The sequence below is a fragment of the Salvelinus alpinus genome, chromosome 10 (assembly GCF_045679555.1).
Source record: "Salvelinus alpinus chromosome 10, SLU_Salpinus.1, whole genome shotgun sequence".
Taxonomy (NCBI): domain Eukaryota; kingdom Metazoa; phylum Chordata; class Actinopteri; order Salmoniformes; family Salmonidae; genus Salvelinus; species Salvelinus alpinus.
Genome location: NC_092095.1, coordinates 54,257,270 through 54,271,998, shown reverse-complemented (window position 1 = coordinate 54,271,998; position 14,729 = coordinate 54,257,270). Strand labels below are relative to the sequence as shown.

The 14,729-nt window shown below is 44.1% G+C and overlaps 1 protein-coding gene across 2 annotated transcripts in view; it reads left to right on the top strand.

Moving 5' to 3' along the window:
* Positions 1-1,890: 1,890 nt before the first annotated feature.
* LOC139532255 (E3 ubiquitin-protein ligase Midline-1-like) overlaps positions 1,891-14,729 on the top strand; it is a 38,546-nt gene continuing 25,707 nt past the window's right edge. The window contains exons 1-2 of one of the 2 annotated variants that reach the window (XM_071329642.1): positions 1,891-2,199; positions 11,983-12,754. In XM_071329642.1, coding sequence (XP_071185743.1) covers positions 12,041-12,754 — 714 coding nt within the window. In that variant the 5' untranslated portion in view covers positions 1,891-2,199; positions 11,983-12,040. Of the gene's footprint in view, positions 2,200-9,658; positions 10,028-11,982; positions 12,755-14,729 lie in introns of those variants that run through there. The other variant, XM_071329644.1, reaches the window with a different exon arrangement.

The window sequence follows — 14,729 nt, the reverse complement described above, 5'->3', positions numbered from 1 at the left end:
TGTGTGTGTGTGTGTGTGTGTGTGTTATCCATAGCGGCAGTGCCCTCTAAATAATCTGGTCAGGCTTATCCCTTTAATGGGCTCACTTAGAGAAAGGAGGCCATCTCCTGAACATTCCAAGCATTCCACCACGTTAAAACCAAGGCTCCCAAAACACGTCCTCGAAAGAAATGTAGAGAAACCCCATATAACAGCTTGTGCTAATAATTTATGTCAGTTTCAACCACAATAATCGTCCACACCCGGATGAAAGAGCTGGCATTTTTGACTTCGTACACTCTGCCTTTGCACTAATGATTCCACAGACATTGTGTAGGTTGATGATATTACTTCCACGTACTAATTCGATTGCAGTCCTTCCAGGATGAACAGAGAAAAGAATAGAAGCACAGTATCAATAAAATAAATAATACATAAAATCCTGTACATTGGAGGACGCAAGGAGCAACCTTGTTATAAATGACCTTTTTGACTTGTATAAGAGTCTCTTGAACACTGAGGAGGCTGACGAACGCTGAGCTCCGCCTGTGTGCTGAGTGGCATGCATTGTGTTATTACAGCCGAGCCGGGGGCTTTCCAGCCAGGCTCTGTGACTGGAGGTCTATTGTGGGCTTAATTAAAGAAAGAGTCTGTGCTGTGGGTATTCATGTGCTTTCTGAAGAGGCCTCTCCACCTAACAGCACATCCCAAAGCAGCAGCAGCTCTCAAAAGGTTGCAAAGAGAACAGGGCTTTTATTTGATTTTCTTTTTACTCTCAGGGAAACGGAGGAGATCATCTTACTCTGGAGATGAGCACTTATTTACTGAGGCTATTCTGGCGTAGTGTTTTTCCCAAAGGTAGAGAAACCTCTCTCCTGCTCAAACCCGCTACATAGTCTTCGTCTTTTTTTGCATTTCTGCAGACTATACATCATGTTTCATCAAATGTGCTTAGCTGATATAAAAGCATATTTTGGGATGATACAATAACTTTGCTTTTTCAGTTAAAAGCTCAACTCTCGTCTAAAATGAACCTTAGATGGAAATGGATTGACTTGTCTTTCTCAAAAGTACTTTTTTTTTTTTTAAACTGTGCCTTACTCATCCGGTTCCAACTCTAAAAATAAGAGCCAGAATCACTGCCACGGTCAGGGTGCTTAACTAGCCAAGTGCCCTGAGTCATTCCATTCAGCCAAGGTCTTGTCTTAAACTTCAACTCTTTCTCATGAATACAAGCGTATTACATTCTTCTTCCAAACACGTTTGCTTTGAAATGCACAGATTCTAGAAGGAAGGTGGCAGATTTGAACTTTTCAAGTGACTATGGGGAATGTGACCCAAGATAAGGTCAGTGAGTCACTCAATATAATGCAGAAGTTGAGGGAGAACGAACGCCCTACTTGTCTCCAGAAGTAAATGACTGGGGCCAGAATCTTTAATCTAACCTTCTTTCGTTTGGGGAGAGAAAACAGCATGCTACAATTAACTTTGGCAAGTGTGTGTGTGTGTGTGTATGTGTGTATGTATGTGTGTGTGTGTGTGTGTTTGAGAGAGAGAGAGAGAGACATAGAAAGAAAGAGAAAGAGAGAGCACGAGAGCGAGATACCAAGAGAGATACCAAGAGAGAGATGAAGCGAGACAGAGAGCTTTGACAAGATTGCAACGAGCGTAAATTATAAATGGGACAATACCAGGAGGGAGAGAAGATTATAAACCAGGATTGGTGATTGACACATTTTTATTTCAGCTGCCATAATCCCACAACAGGCATACTGTACTGTACCAACTGACTGCACAGCGTGGGCTGTCCCTGCTCTAGCCACAGTACCTCCCGATTGGCTCATCTAAAGCAGGGCCGCCCACTAAGCTATTTGAATACAGAGTGGAGGGGAGGGGGAAGGGGAGGTGGACCGGTGAGCTAGATTCCCTCCTCCTGCCAGCGTGTTCTCACTGGGCTGGGGAGAGGAGCGGCTTTCGGGTGCGAGGAAATATGCCACGAGAGGCGATGTGACAGCCAGAGACAGACGCACACTGACACAAAGTTCCCCCAGTCGGACTGGAGTATTGCTGGGCTACTACTGCTGCAGCTGGTCTGTTGTAACGGAGAAGGAAGGGCCTCTTCCGACCTGACGGTTCAGCAGCTCAGTTCAGCTCTCTCATTTCGTCTTCCTCTCTTATTTCACTCTGTTTATGGACAATGGGATTTTAACCATGTGGCAGGTAAGGAGGACTGTGATTGATTGTGTGGAAATGTTGTTGTGTGGTCCCTGAGGCTGTGGGGTCTCTGGTTACTTAAAGCAGGGGTCATCAGGAGTCCTCTCCAAAGCTCTTTACATCTAGTGATGATGATATCACAGAGAGAGATGAGTTCTAATCATCAATAACTGGGATTACAGTTACAGACCTAATGATCGTATGACCATGAGGTTAAATAGGCAACATTTCCAGATGGGACTCCCACCATATACTTGTGAGAGGTAGTTCATTTAGTGAATATTCTACTGTATCAATATAACCTATTGATCATTTGTAGAATTTGAGTATGATACACTTTACTTCAAAAACAGTGTTATTGTGTTTATGAGACTAGAACAGGGTTTCTGTTTGGGGTTATTACATAAGTAGTTGTTGTAGTGCCTTGCATATTCAGATGAGGGGACTGTGATATGTAAAATATTTTTGAAAGCTGGAATACAGTGGGACTCCTAAGGGTGCGTGTCGTGATTGTATCAGCGCAGGGAGCGATGCCTCTGTTCGCTTCCACAATCCTTTTCATGTGACCTAATTGTGGGACGCTGACAAGCTTTTGTCCTCTTAGCAGACTTTATATGAGTGGGTGAGAGATATCGGTGGGGTGTTCACAAAGTTAGTGTGGTGTGAGAAACCTGAACTGTTAGGCTTTTTATTGAAGAGAATTTGGCACACTGACTACGGGGGCGGCATGGATGGGGTGGCAACTGGAAGGATGGCGTGTGTGTGTGTGTGTGTGTGTGTGTGTGTGTGTGTGTGTACCTGCATGTGTGTGTATACACATGGGCACTTGTGTTTGTTTATGCTATGTATTTCTGAGTTCCTCCAAATCCACTCAGCATACTGCTGTCACCATGGTGTGATACTGATCACACAGAGTAGGAGGGAAGCAGAGGTCACATCTGCCCATTCTGCGACATGTCCTCTCCAGCCAGGCATGCATTTGACAACAGTCTGCTGAGGACTCCTGTCCCTAAGCACAGTACTGTGGGTCAAAGGCACAGAGATGCTTCTCTAACCTTCTCTCCCCTGGTTCCAGATCTATTTGTTCATGTTTGGCATGACAATGACCATATCAGGTGACAGACAGCACACATATATCTTGGATCAGGCTTTGCATTTATTTCTTTGATAATGAAGGGAGATCTGTGATTTCAAGATATGGTTGATGCTTTGTTAATAACCTGTTATATAGCGGCGCACAGTCGACTTGGTCAGTGGAGACGAGTGCTTGAGGACCATAGTCTGATAAGCTCTCGTGGGGCCACTTTGACCTGCCACAGGACATGACAGACTGTGGGAATGAGTCACTGTGGGAATGAGTCACTGAACACTGACTTGCTCTGTGTTTGTCACTGGGCATAAATATAGCAACAACAGCATTGTCTGATTGTCTCTGCTTTCCTGTGTCTTTAATGTACTTCTGGTCATGTTGTGTGTCTTGTTGATATAAGGTAATTAGATGGATGGTGACTAAGCTGCTATCTTTGCGTTTGTAGTGACAGATTTTCAGTTTGGTACAGTTGTGCTGTTTGCTAATTGCAATCTGGGTATCTACCGGCAGGAAATGAGCCACACACAGTTTTTTTTTCTCTTCTGCGCCAATGCTTATGCGTTCTTTGATTATTTGGTCCAATAGATGCATGAACAATATTTCCATGGTAACTTCTTCTGCATTGAGCCTTTGACAATGAGAGACTTGTTTGGGATTTTGGCTCTGCCTCTTCGATCAAGGAAGTCGTGTGTACCGGAATGCAGTTTTTCAGTTTCCAGCGATCAGCCATAGTCATTCGGCAAAGTAGAGCGAGAACAATTGAAATCGGAAAAGTGTGACTGTAGTTTGATGGTTGCCATTTTGGGGGAATGTGGGATGATGAGAGCCTTCTCTCTCAAGATCCAGAGAAGCAGATTCTCAAATGTATAACGGTGTGTCTTTCTGCACGTCTGCATTGTTGCCACCAGAGAGCGTTCTTTCTTGAAACGTCTTACAAAGTCACTTTGATGGTCATTTTCGTGTATAAATTGAAGAATTTAACGGAGTTCTCACATTCATATCACAAGAATGGACAAACAACAGTATTAAAACAGGCAAGATAATAGACAGGCTTGTGCATGGTACATTGCACATAAAACCCTGAAGAAGAAGGCACTGCGTGCTGAAACGTTGGTTGCTATACCCATTACATATTTGGGAGCATAATTAGTGTGCAACTTTCTTTCATTTTATAGTTTACTCTCCTTTACTCAGCACTTCAACAAAACATTTTTGGGGTGTGTGTCAGCTTATGTCTTTTACTACAGAAAACTCAATAAAAGGTGTAGTATTTGAAGTGTGAAACATAAACAGATATCACTTACACATAGGCTGCTTAAACACCTCCCATAGTGGGTTCATAGAGCTTCTAACTTGATCCATGTGTAGGGTGTTATGTATGCTGTTATGACCTTATATGACTGTTTACCAGGTCAGTTCAAGCATGCCAAGGATAACCTGGGGTCAGCCTCTTGGAGTGTGACTGATGGAGCAACCAATGACCCGTGGTCTTACTGACATGTCAGGACGAGGGCCCCCCGATCCCACGTGTCTGCAGTCTATAGCGACACCTTCTGCTGGTAGAAATGGGTATCAGTATGACTTGACGATGTGTGTCAGAGATAAGACAACCACACACACACACACACACACACACACACACACACACACACACACACACACACACACACACACACACACACACACACACACACACACACACACACATAGGCACACACACACACAAACACACGGAAGGACACATGCACACACGCACACACACACGAACACGCACACACAGGCGCGTGCGCACACACAGGTGTAGGCACACACTCACACAAACGAGTGCACCCCCACACACACACACACCTTTATTACATTCCCACCTCTGACCTCTAAGACTGTTAAACTCAGTACCGTAAGCTTCCTAGCTCCATATAACATTCCACAGACGCCAGGTAAAGTTTTCCCACTCTCTCCACCCCGGCACTGGGTCTTTGACTCTGCCAGAACTGGCTGATGAGTGGAGAGGCATATGTCACCCCTGACCCCTCTCTCCTCCTCTGTCACTGACTGACACTTAGCCATGTCTGTGGAAAAAAATAGCTGGGCCTTGAAGAATATCACAAAATCACATCAACCATCTCAGCTATTCTGAAAGGCAGACACTGAAAACATGAAAACATGCGCACACACTTGCATAGTTGCTTGCATAGATCTCTCTCTCTCGTCATCTGTCTTATAAGGGAGTGGAGCGAGGTAGAGGGGAACGATCCTATACAGTATGATGCATTATAGATGAAGGAGTTATGTGCTGTTCACATCGCACAGGTCATATAAGATGTCTCCACCGTAAACTGGATAGACTCCCACTTTCTACACAAACTCATAACCTCACATATGTGACTCGATTCAGGAAATTAGGCGTATGTCGCGGGTCACTACTTCACAGGATAGCCATTTTTTATGCTGACTTGCTGTGCAAACATGCACTCACACGTAAGCATGCAGGCATGCAGGCTTGCACACAGGCACACGCATGCACGCAACACACACACACACACATATGCATGCTTGCACGCACACACACACACACGCGTCATGGAAACCTTTCCATCTGGGCCTGTCAGCTTTATAAACACTATTATCTAAACACATTCTTCCCCAATCTGTCCCCAACATTTTAATAAATGTTTTTATTATTATTCCATGTCTGGGTCAGTCAGGAGGGGGGAGTGAGATGAGGATCATAGCCAGAGAGACCCCCCTGAGTTAGATGTGCCAGTTTAAGGTTCCGGGTCCCCCCTAATCGCCTGGCTCGCACCCCAGCCTCAAATACAGCGTCCAATCCCATTAGTCGTGACTGACCCGATCCTCAACATGAAAGTCTCTGATTGGTCACAGACACAGTGGCAGGAGCGGATTATGGATAAACAGGCAGGATGTCTAGGGCCGAAACAAAGACAGGCAGGCCAAAAGTGAGGGGAGGGCGAGAGGCTAAATGCTAACGCTAATGAGTCTGACGTACGGTGTGGGGCGGTCATTAGAGGTGATTAGGGGGGCACTGCATGCGACGGTCATGGGGAGAAGGGGAGAGAGAGAGAAAGACACTGGGTAACAATACACTCTGTATTAGAACTGGTGTCATAACAGTGGAGGGACTGGGGCTATGGAACTGTAGCTGTGACAAATCTGTTTTTATGCCAAGACCATAGGGTCCAATAGCCATTTAGTAGTGGATATTTTCACACTCTCAACAATGACATTGGAAATATGCCTACAGTATATATTGACAATAAAAGCAGACATCAAGGGCATGAAGACTATGCAACAAATGTTATGCTATGGTTCAAAGGGTGATGTCAATTTCATACACAATAAAATATCTATAACTTCAGGTAAATTGTAAAGGGGGGGGGGGTCAGCTCCTGAAATAAACTTTAGGGTCAGGAGTTCATCTCAGATGCTCCAACTGTGTGTGTCTGAGAGAGATTGTTATTACTCTTAACAGCCAATCCTCTAATCTACCATTAGGTTATTAAACGTGTTCGGAGAGAAGCAAAAAAAAATGTCAAAAGTCCCGGTAGCTAGAACAATTCTTTTCAATTTTTGGCCCTGGTTTGAAAACTATAGATTATGTCCTGCTATATGAACTATGGACATGTAAGCTTTGATTCTTATTATATACTGTATAACGATTAGAAAACTATAATTATTAATTTGTATTTCTTGGTCCCTTTTTTTCAACCCCAAAATAATGCAACAATTTTTTCCCCATTAACAATGGCAAAAGAAACCCTGCTATCTGAAGTATGTATCTCACATCTAATCCCCAAAAGTTGGGCGAGATGTAGACAAGACTGGTTTGCATTTACACTACCTATAAATGGTTCATTCTCTTGCCCCAAAACACATTGTGCATCTCCTCCTGTTTTTCGCCCATCTCGGTTCATTTGGAAATGGAAGTGCATACGCATACACACACTGATTATGCTAGCTAGGTCAATGCCTACTTTGACCTACTTTGAGCGTTGCGCTCCGTGGGATGCCACAGTCGCTCACGTCAAGCCACCGGATGGACAATATTCCCCTCCATTTTGTTACAGCAGCTTTCTGCTGGTTCATTTATTTATTTGTTTATTCTATTTTAAGTTTCAGCTGTTCTGGGATAACAAGCGTGGGATTACAAAATGCCATCCATTGTATGGGATCTCCCTTTTTCGATCGTCCCATTGTACCGAACTGAAAGGGAATCTTGACCACATATTATTGAATAAGGGGTGTTTTGTTTGGCTACTCAAGCTACAGACATTCAGTAGGAGACGCAAGCGTATTATGATAGCATAAGGGCTATTTTTACATCCAATTTCAATATACTGTAGCTTGAAGGCGTTAACCAATCTTCAATCAAATACTTTCCCTTTTTGTCTCAGAGCATCTGCTTTTTGCACCCTTATACTGCATATTGTCTTGCTCTTTCATCTTTCATCCACTCTTCATGAAGTGACTGTTTTTAGAAACTGGAGAGAAAAATGATCTGTTTCAAATGTTACAGATCAAAGATAGTGAAAAAGCCACAACCTCTAGTAACTGAGTTGAATTAAAGATACAACCAGTACCTCCACACAGACAAGATATTCAGAGAGACACAATGGGATATGCACAGTGCTCTAAATCAGGGGTTCTTCAACTTTTTCAGCCTGGGACCCAAATGAGAAATTCAATGTTTTCCTGGGACTCAAGGTCATGAATACTTGCCCCCTTTTGAGGGCCTTAACCGAGCAAAATATTTTAGTGGCCACCCTCTTGAAAGCAAAGATATTTTTTGGTTGTTTTAAAGTAAATTTCCTGCAATTCTACACATTTTGCCATGTGCATAGAGAAAATAGTGTTTTTTTAAAGCAATTTGTCTGCAATTTTATACATTATGCCATGGGGCAGAAAGAATATGTTGCAATTTCATAACAAATTGCATGCAATTCTACAAATTTTGCCATGGGGAAGAGATATATATTTTTTGCAGTTTTGCAGCTAATTTCATGCAACTATACACATTATGCCATGGGGTAGAGAGAATATGTTGCAATTCCATAACACATTTCATGCAATTCTTCAAATTTTGCCATGGGGAAGAGATGTACATATATATATATATATTTTTTATTACATTTTTTTTGTTGTTGCAGTTTTACAGCTAATTTCATGCAATCCTACACATTATGCCATGTTAATATGATATTAGAGTGAGAGTGCCAAACAAAATCAAAGGGGGACCCCTGGAGGTCAAGGCTCCGGGGCACGTGCCCTGCGTCAGTATTCGGCCACGATAACTACAAGTTTAGATAGCTAAATACACTAACTTACCAATCAAAAAATTGTTAGCTGACTAGGCTAATTGAGTGACTGACAAGTGACTGACATAACAAGAGAAAGACTGCTGATTCACAACCACATTTAAAAATTGCACCATGTATTCCACTATTGTAACTCTCAACAATAAGTTGACCCCCCCCTCCACCCCCCTCCCCCCTCATACTTTAAAAAAGGTTGCTCTAAATGTTACTTAGGACCATATAACTTACAGTAAAGGCAAATTTAGCTGAAAGTGATAAAGTTGCCTTAACGGTAAATCAAAAGGTTAGGTTTCAACTTGGTATGAAGATAGTGTAGCCTCTTCTTCATTGGTCATATTTCAGTCTGGCTATGGCCTAGTTGGCTGTCAGTGTGAGTCTCCATTCTTTGTACCTGTCCCAACCTGGCTGCAATTGCCAAACCAGCAACATTTAACTTTCTCAACCAAAACCTGCCTGAGGCACCATTTTAGTTACAACAGAAAGGGTTAATGCCTTGAACGTTACCAAATGGAGAGTCTTGTAATTCTACTTGTGACTCTCTCTCACTCTATCAGGCATATCAGCACACTAACATGACTCCACACAGTATTTTATTGATCTTAAAGGTTCAGACTCAGTTCAACCACTAACCCTTGTTAGGCCCTTTGGGAAGGTCATCACAGTCTATTTTTCACAGAGGTCAATTAGGAAGAAGAGTCCAAGACTAGTGTCTAAATTACATGTCATAGAACTTCACGCAAATATTGTTTTTCATATCTGTACGTGTACCCCCCAGTGTACACAATGTGTTTCCCTCAGATCTGAAATTCACACAGTATTTTAATGACACGCGTTACATTGGTTATTCTTCTGACACCTATCCCTGCCCGATTTCTCATTGGACCACAGCTATAAATGAGCAGAAGGGAGAGAGAAGACAATACCCTCTCCCTCACCCCCTCTCTGCCCCTCTCCTCTCTTCTCTTCTCTCCCTCCTTCCCTCCCTCCCGCACCTCCACTGTGAGGTCCGACAGATTGCAGTGTCACTTTTTTTTGTGTGAAGTGGGATTTGTCCACAGAGCTAACCGCTCTAGTGAACCGCTCTCTCTCGCTAACTTTCCTGGAATTGCCGAGACAACTCTGTCCTTTCCGGTTGTGCCTCTGTGGCTCCTGTGAAACGCTGGTCGGCAGCTACACTAGACGACTCCGTGTATTCAGTGTGTGCGTGAGGAGGATAAGGGATAAGCAGACAGCAGAGCGATGCCTGCTGTGGACCGGTGTTCTACCCCGCTGTGTCTCCATGCTCAGGGCTCTGTCCTCTGAGCTCCCTGCTGCCTGTGTTTCTGATTCGGGCTCTTCAGCTTCTGTAGCATCGTCCACCTCCTCAGGAGAGATGCCTGCGATGCTGAGTGCACGGGAGCGAGATCCATCGGTGGGTACTGAGTCGGTTGGCTAAGAGGGGATACGCGTGCTAAGGAAGGGAAAAGACCATGGCAAAGTCTGACGGGGGCTCCACTTCATATCAAATCTAATTGTATTGGTCACATACACATGTTCAGCAGATGTTATTGCGGGTGTAGCGAAGTGCTTGTGTTTCTAGCTCCGACAGTGCAGTAATATCTAACAAGTAATATCTAACAGTTTCACAACATATACACACAAATCGAACTAAAGGAATGGAATTAAGAATATATAAATATGTGGACAAGCAATGTCAGAGTGGCATAGACGAAGATACAGTAGAGTAGAATATAATACATGAGATGAGTAACGTAAAATATGTAAACATTATTAAAGTGACTAGTATTGCGTTTATTAAAGTTCTTACTTGCTTTGGACTTTTACCAGAGGAATATATTCAGCTCTTTCATGGTTTATCTGGTGTTATTAGGTTGAGGGCAGACACTTTGACATGCCCTCGCATACTTTAATGGCGTACACCGAAGTCAAGGGACCGATTTCGTCGCTGAGTTCAGGGAAACGATTGGGTCACTGCAGTTGTCTCTGTGATAGCGAAGTCATTGTTACTACCGTGCGTGCTAAATTGATTCATTCAGTTCTGTATCAGTTCAACTAATGTAGGCAAGTTTGGTGTACGTGTTTCAAAACTTGTGACTTATTACACAATGTATGATCCTTAATAATGAATGTGTTTGGTCACTACAGCTTCTGTCCGATGCCCGGAGGTTTAAGCATTCTGCAGTTGACATTCAGTGAACTCACTGTCCCTGATCAGAGGAATTCAGAGACGATTCCATACCAAATAAGAATATGTGTGTCTGTCACAGTTCCAGAGGGGTTAGGGGAGTGGCGTTGCTTAGCAATCTAGTCCCACTTGGAACTAGGTCAGAGAGATGTATAGTACCGTATTTGCTGGACACACAAGTACAGAAAACAGTGACATCTGTTGAAAATGCTGCACTCAGGGACATCCCTGGAAAAACGGCTTCATTAGAGGAAGGATTATTCTCTGACTTTGAAGGGTTATTCACTTATTGACACGAGACTTTGAAGAAGGGTTCAAATTGAACCGTTCAATTACATCAGGTCAGCATTAACATGGTCAAGTAAAATCACATAATGGTTTTGGGTAGCTGTAAAATCATTACATTTCCTGGTAGACAGGTCCTGTTTCCTGTGCTCTGCTCAGCATCAGTTTATTGAAAATCATTTGCCCCTTTGCTGCACTCAGCCAACCTGAAGTCTGAGGGTACATTGTCACTGCTGCAGGATTGAGAGACGGGCATGGCGTCGGAAGAGTATTGTCACCGGTCACCTCAGACAATGGCATGAGTGTTTAGTTGACCTGTAAAGACAGCATTGTGGGGGAGCACATTTCAGTTCTCTGTTCTGATGAGTGATTATCTGCATTCAGCATCAATTGGGGATTAGATAACCCACCTGGAGGCCTACAAAAATGATATACAAATGTATATTGCCAAATGTATTGAGTTGTGTAACCAGGTTTCCGGGTAAAAGTGAAAAACATCCCTCCTTATTGGTTTTGACAAGGGTTCTGAATCACCGTCAGTCAGTGTGTTACAGCTTGCCATTACCGAGACAGATGTTTAACATAAATTGTACTCCTCTCCTCTGTTTATTAACATTAGACAATTAAGACAAATAAATAAAGGAAACACAAAATAACAGAAGAGACTTTTGCTTTGTTATTTCTATGACCTCAGCTTTTTCAGCTTCACCCATATATTGTGGATATTTTAAACAATACAAGCTCTGATAGGTCAATACTCTACGTTTTTGTTGAATTCATTTTCATTGAAGTACGGAATCTGACAATGGAAATGATCTGTCAACTTTAGATAATCATTCACGTGTATTTATCTGAACGGTTCATTTCACCCCAAACTCTTCTGTCCACCTCTCCAGATAGCTGAGCAGTTAACCTGGATTTCGCTGACACCGCGCCTGAGTTCTGCTTGAGAGGATGGAAGCGCTGGAGTCAGAGCTGACTTGCCCAATCTGCCTCGAGCTCTTTGAGGACCCGCTGCTCCTGCCCTGCGCCCACAGCCTGTGCTTCGGCTGCGCCCATCGCATCCTGATATCCCACTGCTCCTCCAACGAGCCCGTCCAGTCCATCGGAGCCTTCCAGTGCCCCACCTGCCGCTATGTCATCTCTCTCAGTCCGCAGCGTGGCCTAGAAGGACTGAAACGCAACGTCACCCTCCAGAACATCATCGACCGCGTCCAGAGGGCCGCTTCCTCCGGCCCCCTGGCCCTGCTGCCCCACAGCGGGCCCAACTCTCCTAGCGAGGACGCCGGGCGATTCGCCCTGGCCCTGGTCCCTGCCTCCACCGCCATGACCAGCCTCGGGACGCCGCCCAGCCACGTGCAGTGCCAGTTCTGCGAGCAGGACCCGCCGCAGGATGCCGTCAAGACGTGCGTGACGTGCGAGGTGTCATACTGCGACGAATGCCTGCGCGCCACGCACCCCAACAAGAAGCCCTTCACGGGCCACCGTCTGATCGAGCCCATGTCGGACTGCCAACTGCGGGGGCTGCAGTGCCTGGAGCACGAGGAGGAGAAAGTGAACATGTATTGCGTCACCGACGAACAGCTCATCTGCTCTCTGTGCAAACTGGTGGGAAGACACCGAGACCACCAGGTGGCGGCCTTGAGCGACCGCTACGAGAAACTCAAGGTAAGGGATGACTTTTTGAATGAATGCATGAACCTGGTCGCTATGCTCTGCTGGTGGACATGTTGTTTTCAGGAGGGGAGGCATCAGAACTCTGTGGATAATGTGTGTGACGGGGTAAAGAATTAAAAGCGAGAGGTGAGGAGCTGCGGAAAGCTGTGTGTGAAGTGAAAAGAGGGAGAAAGTGAGATGCCTTATTGTGCACTCGTAATCGTAGGTGTGACTTTGTAAGTGCAATGTTGTGGTGAAGAAATACAGCTACTATATTTAGTTTTGAGTGCACTATAATCCTCACTAACCATGTAGCCTAGATTTCCAACAAAAATGATGTTATCATCATCATTAGCGGAGCGTCCTAATCATACAATTAGTACAAGTACTGCACCGCCCCAAAATGTCAAGAGGGTCTCTCTGCATCTCTCCTGTGCAGGCAGTGTGAAAATAGGGGCTCATTAATGACGGGGAAGATGGCTGCCTCCAGAAGGTTGAGGTTAAACAGTGGTAATCGCTCTGTTTGGTGGGGGTTGGTTTAATTGAGTGTGACTGGTAGGTGGTGTTAGAGGCTGTTAGGGAGGGCCCACTGGGAGATGGCCTGGTATTACCCCCTCTCTGCAGGACAAATTAAGACCAGAGTTTGATTTGTGAGAAGGCCATATGTGATCACTGTTTTTCAGTTTGGCTTTTGCAATCTGGTCCATCTCTCATGTGTACGTTAAGGGGTCTAGAAAAGTCTTCTGATTACAGAAGTAACACATGAAGTCCAAATTGTAACTATTATCAGTGCTTAATTTGTAAATCGGGAGGTTCTGAAACAAAATGTGAGCGCGAGAGGGGGGGTGACCCGGGGGGCTCTGAGCTACCGGACTGCGTTATAAAACAAACAGTTTTATAATAAAGCATTGCATGCATATCATCGTATTTGCCTAGTAGAGCAGTAGAGTAGAGGCACTTGCAGAAGTTGCACAAATGGGGACATTTTTTGTAGCCTCGGGTCTGGGACAAATGTGTCCTTTTATAAAAGCATTTCATGCAATTCTACGTCATTTTAAGTGACTGGTGACTTTAGCAGAATATCTTTTAATTCAGAGATACTTTTCTGAACTGTATTGTTGACTGTATGTTTCTTTATTCCATGTGTAACTCTGTGTTGTTGTATGTGTCGAGATGCTTTGCTTTATTCTTGGCCAGGTCGCAGTTGTAAATGAGAACCTGTTAAAATGACCATTTCACGGAAACGTACAGAGAGAGGAAATGGTTCAAAATATCATCAGAGATCCATGGATCTGGATCATAGAGGAAGCTCTGATCTAACAATGCAGAATGATGATAAACTTGTAGTAGCTAAGCAAAGACCTTTGACTGTCCTCTGTCTTCCTCCCCTCCCCAATGGCACAGCTCCTGGCTTGGCCACAGCTCATCACTTTACTCAGCCCCAGTACAACTTCTTCCTCCACGCCCTGGAGTAATCGAGTCCTACTGTTACACTGTCAAGACCCTTTGCCTACAGCCTTGCCTCTGATCTACGACTGGCCATGCAGATGACTTTGTGTCTCAAGGGTCTAGGCCAAGGGACTGACCAGAGACAACACAAGCATTGACAAATGTTATCATGTACAGTATGTTATGCAGCATTATGGCTTGCATTTGGCACAACTGGCAGAGTAGTGTCAGGAGAAACGTTACGTTTATCATGAACATATAGTGATATAAATGATTTTGTATACATTTGATGTCAACAAAACTAATGGCACAAAATCACATGGATCCTGCAACTTTCCCACATGGTGTACACATGAAGGCCTGGAGTCCATTAAGTGACAGTAAATAGCTCAAAATTGCTTGCCTTTCTCCATAAACAAAATCACTGAGTTTATATCAGACAGAAACAGCTTGGGAAAATGAAACAGGAGAAACGGAGAACTGAGGGAGATGAAGAGAAAGTTGACACACGTATAGGTGCGGAGAACGTAATGGCACA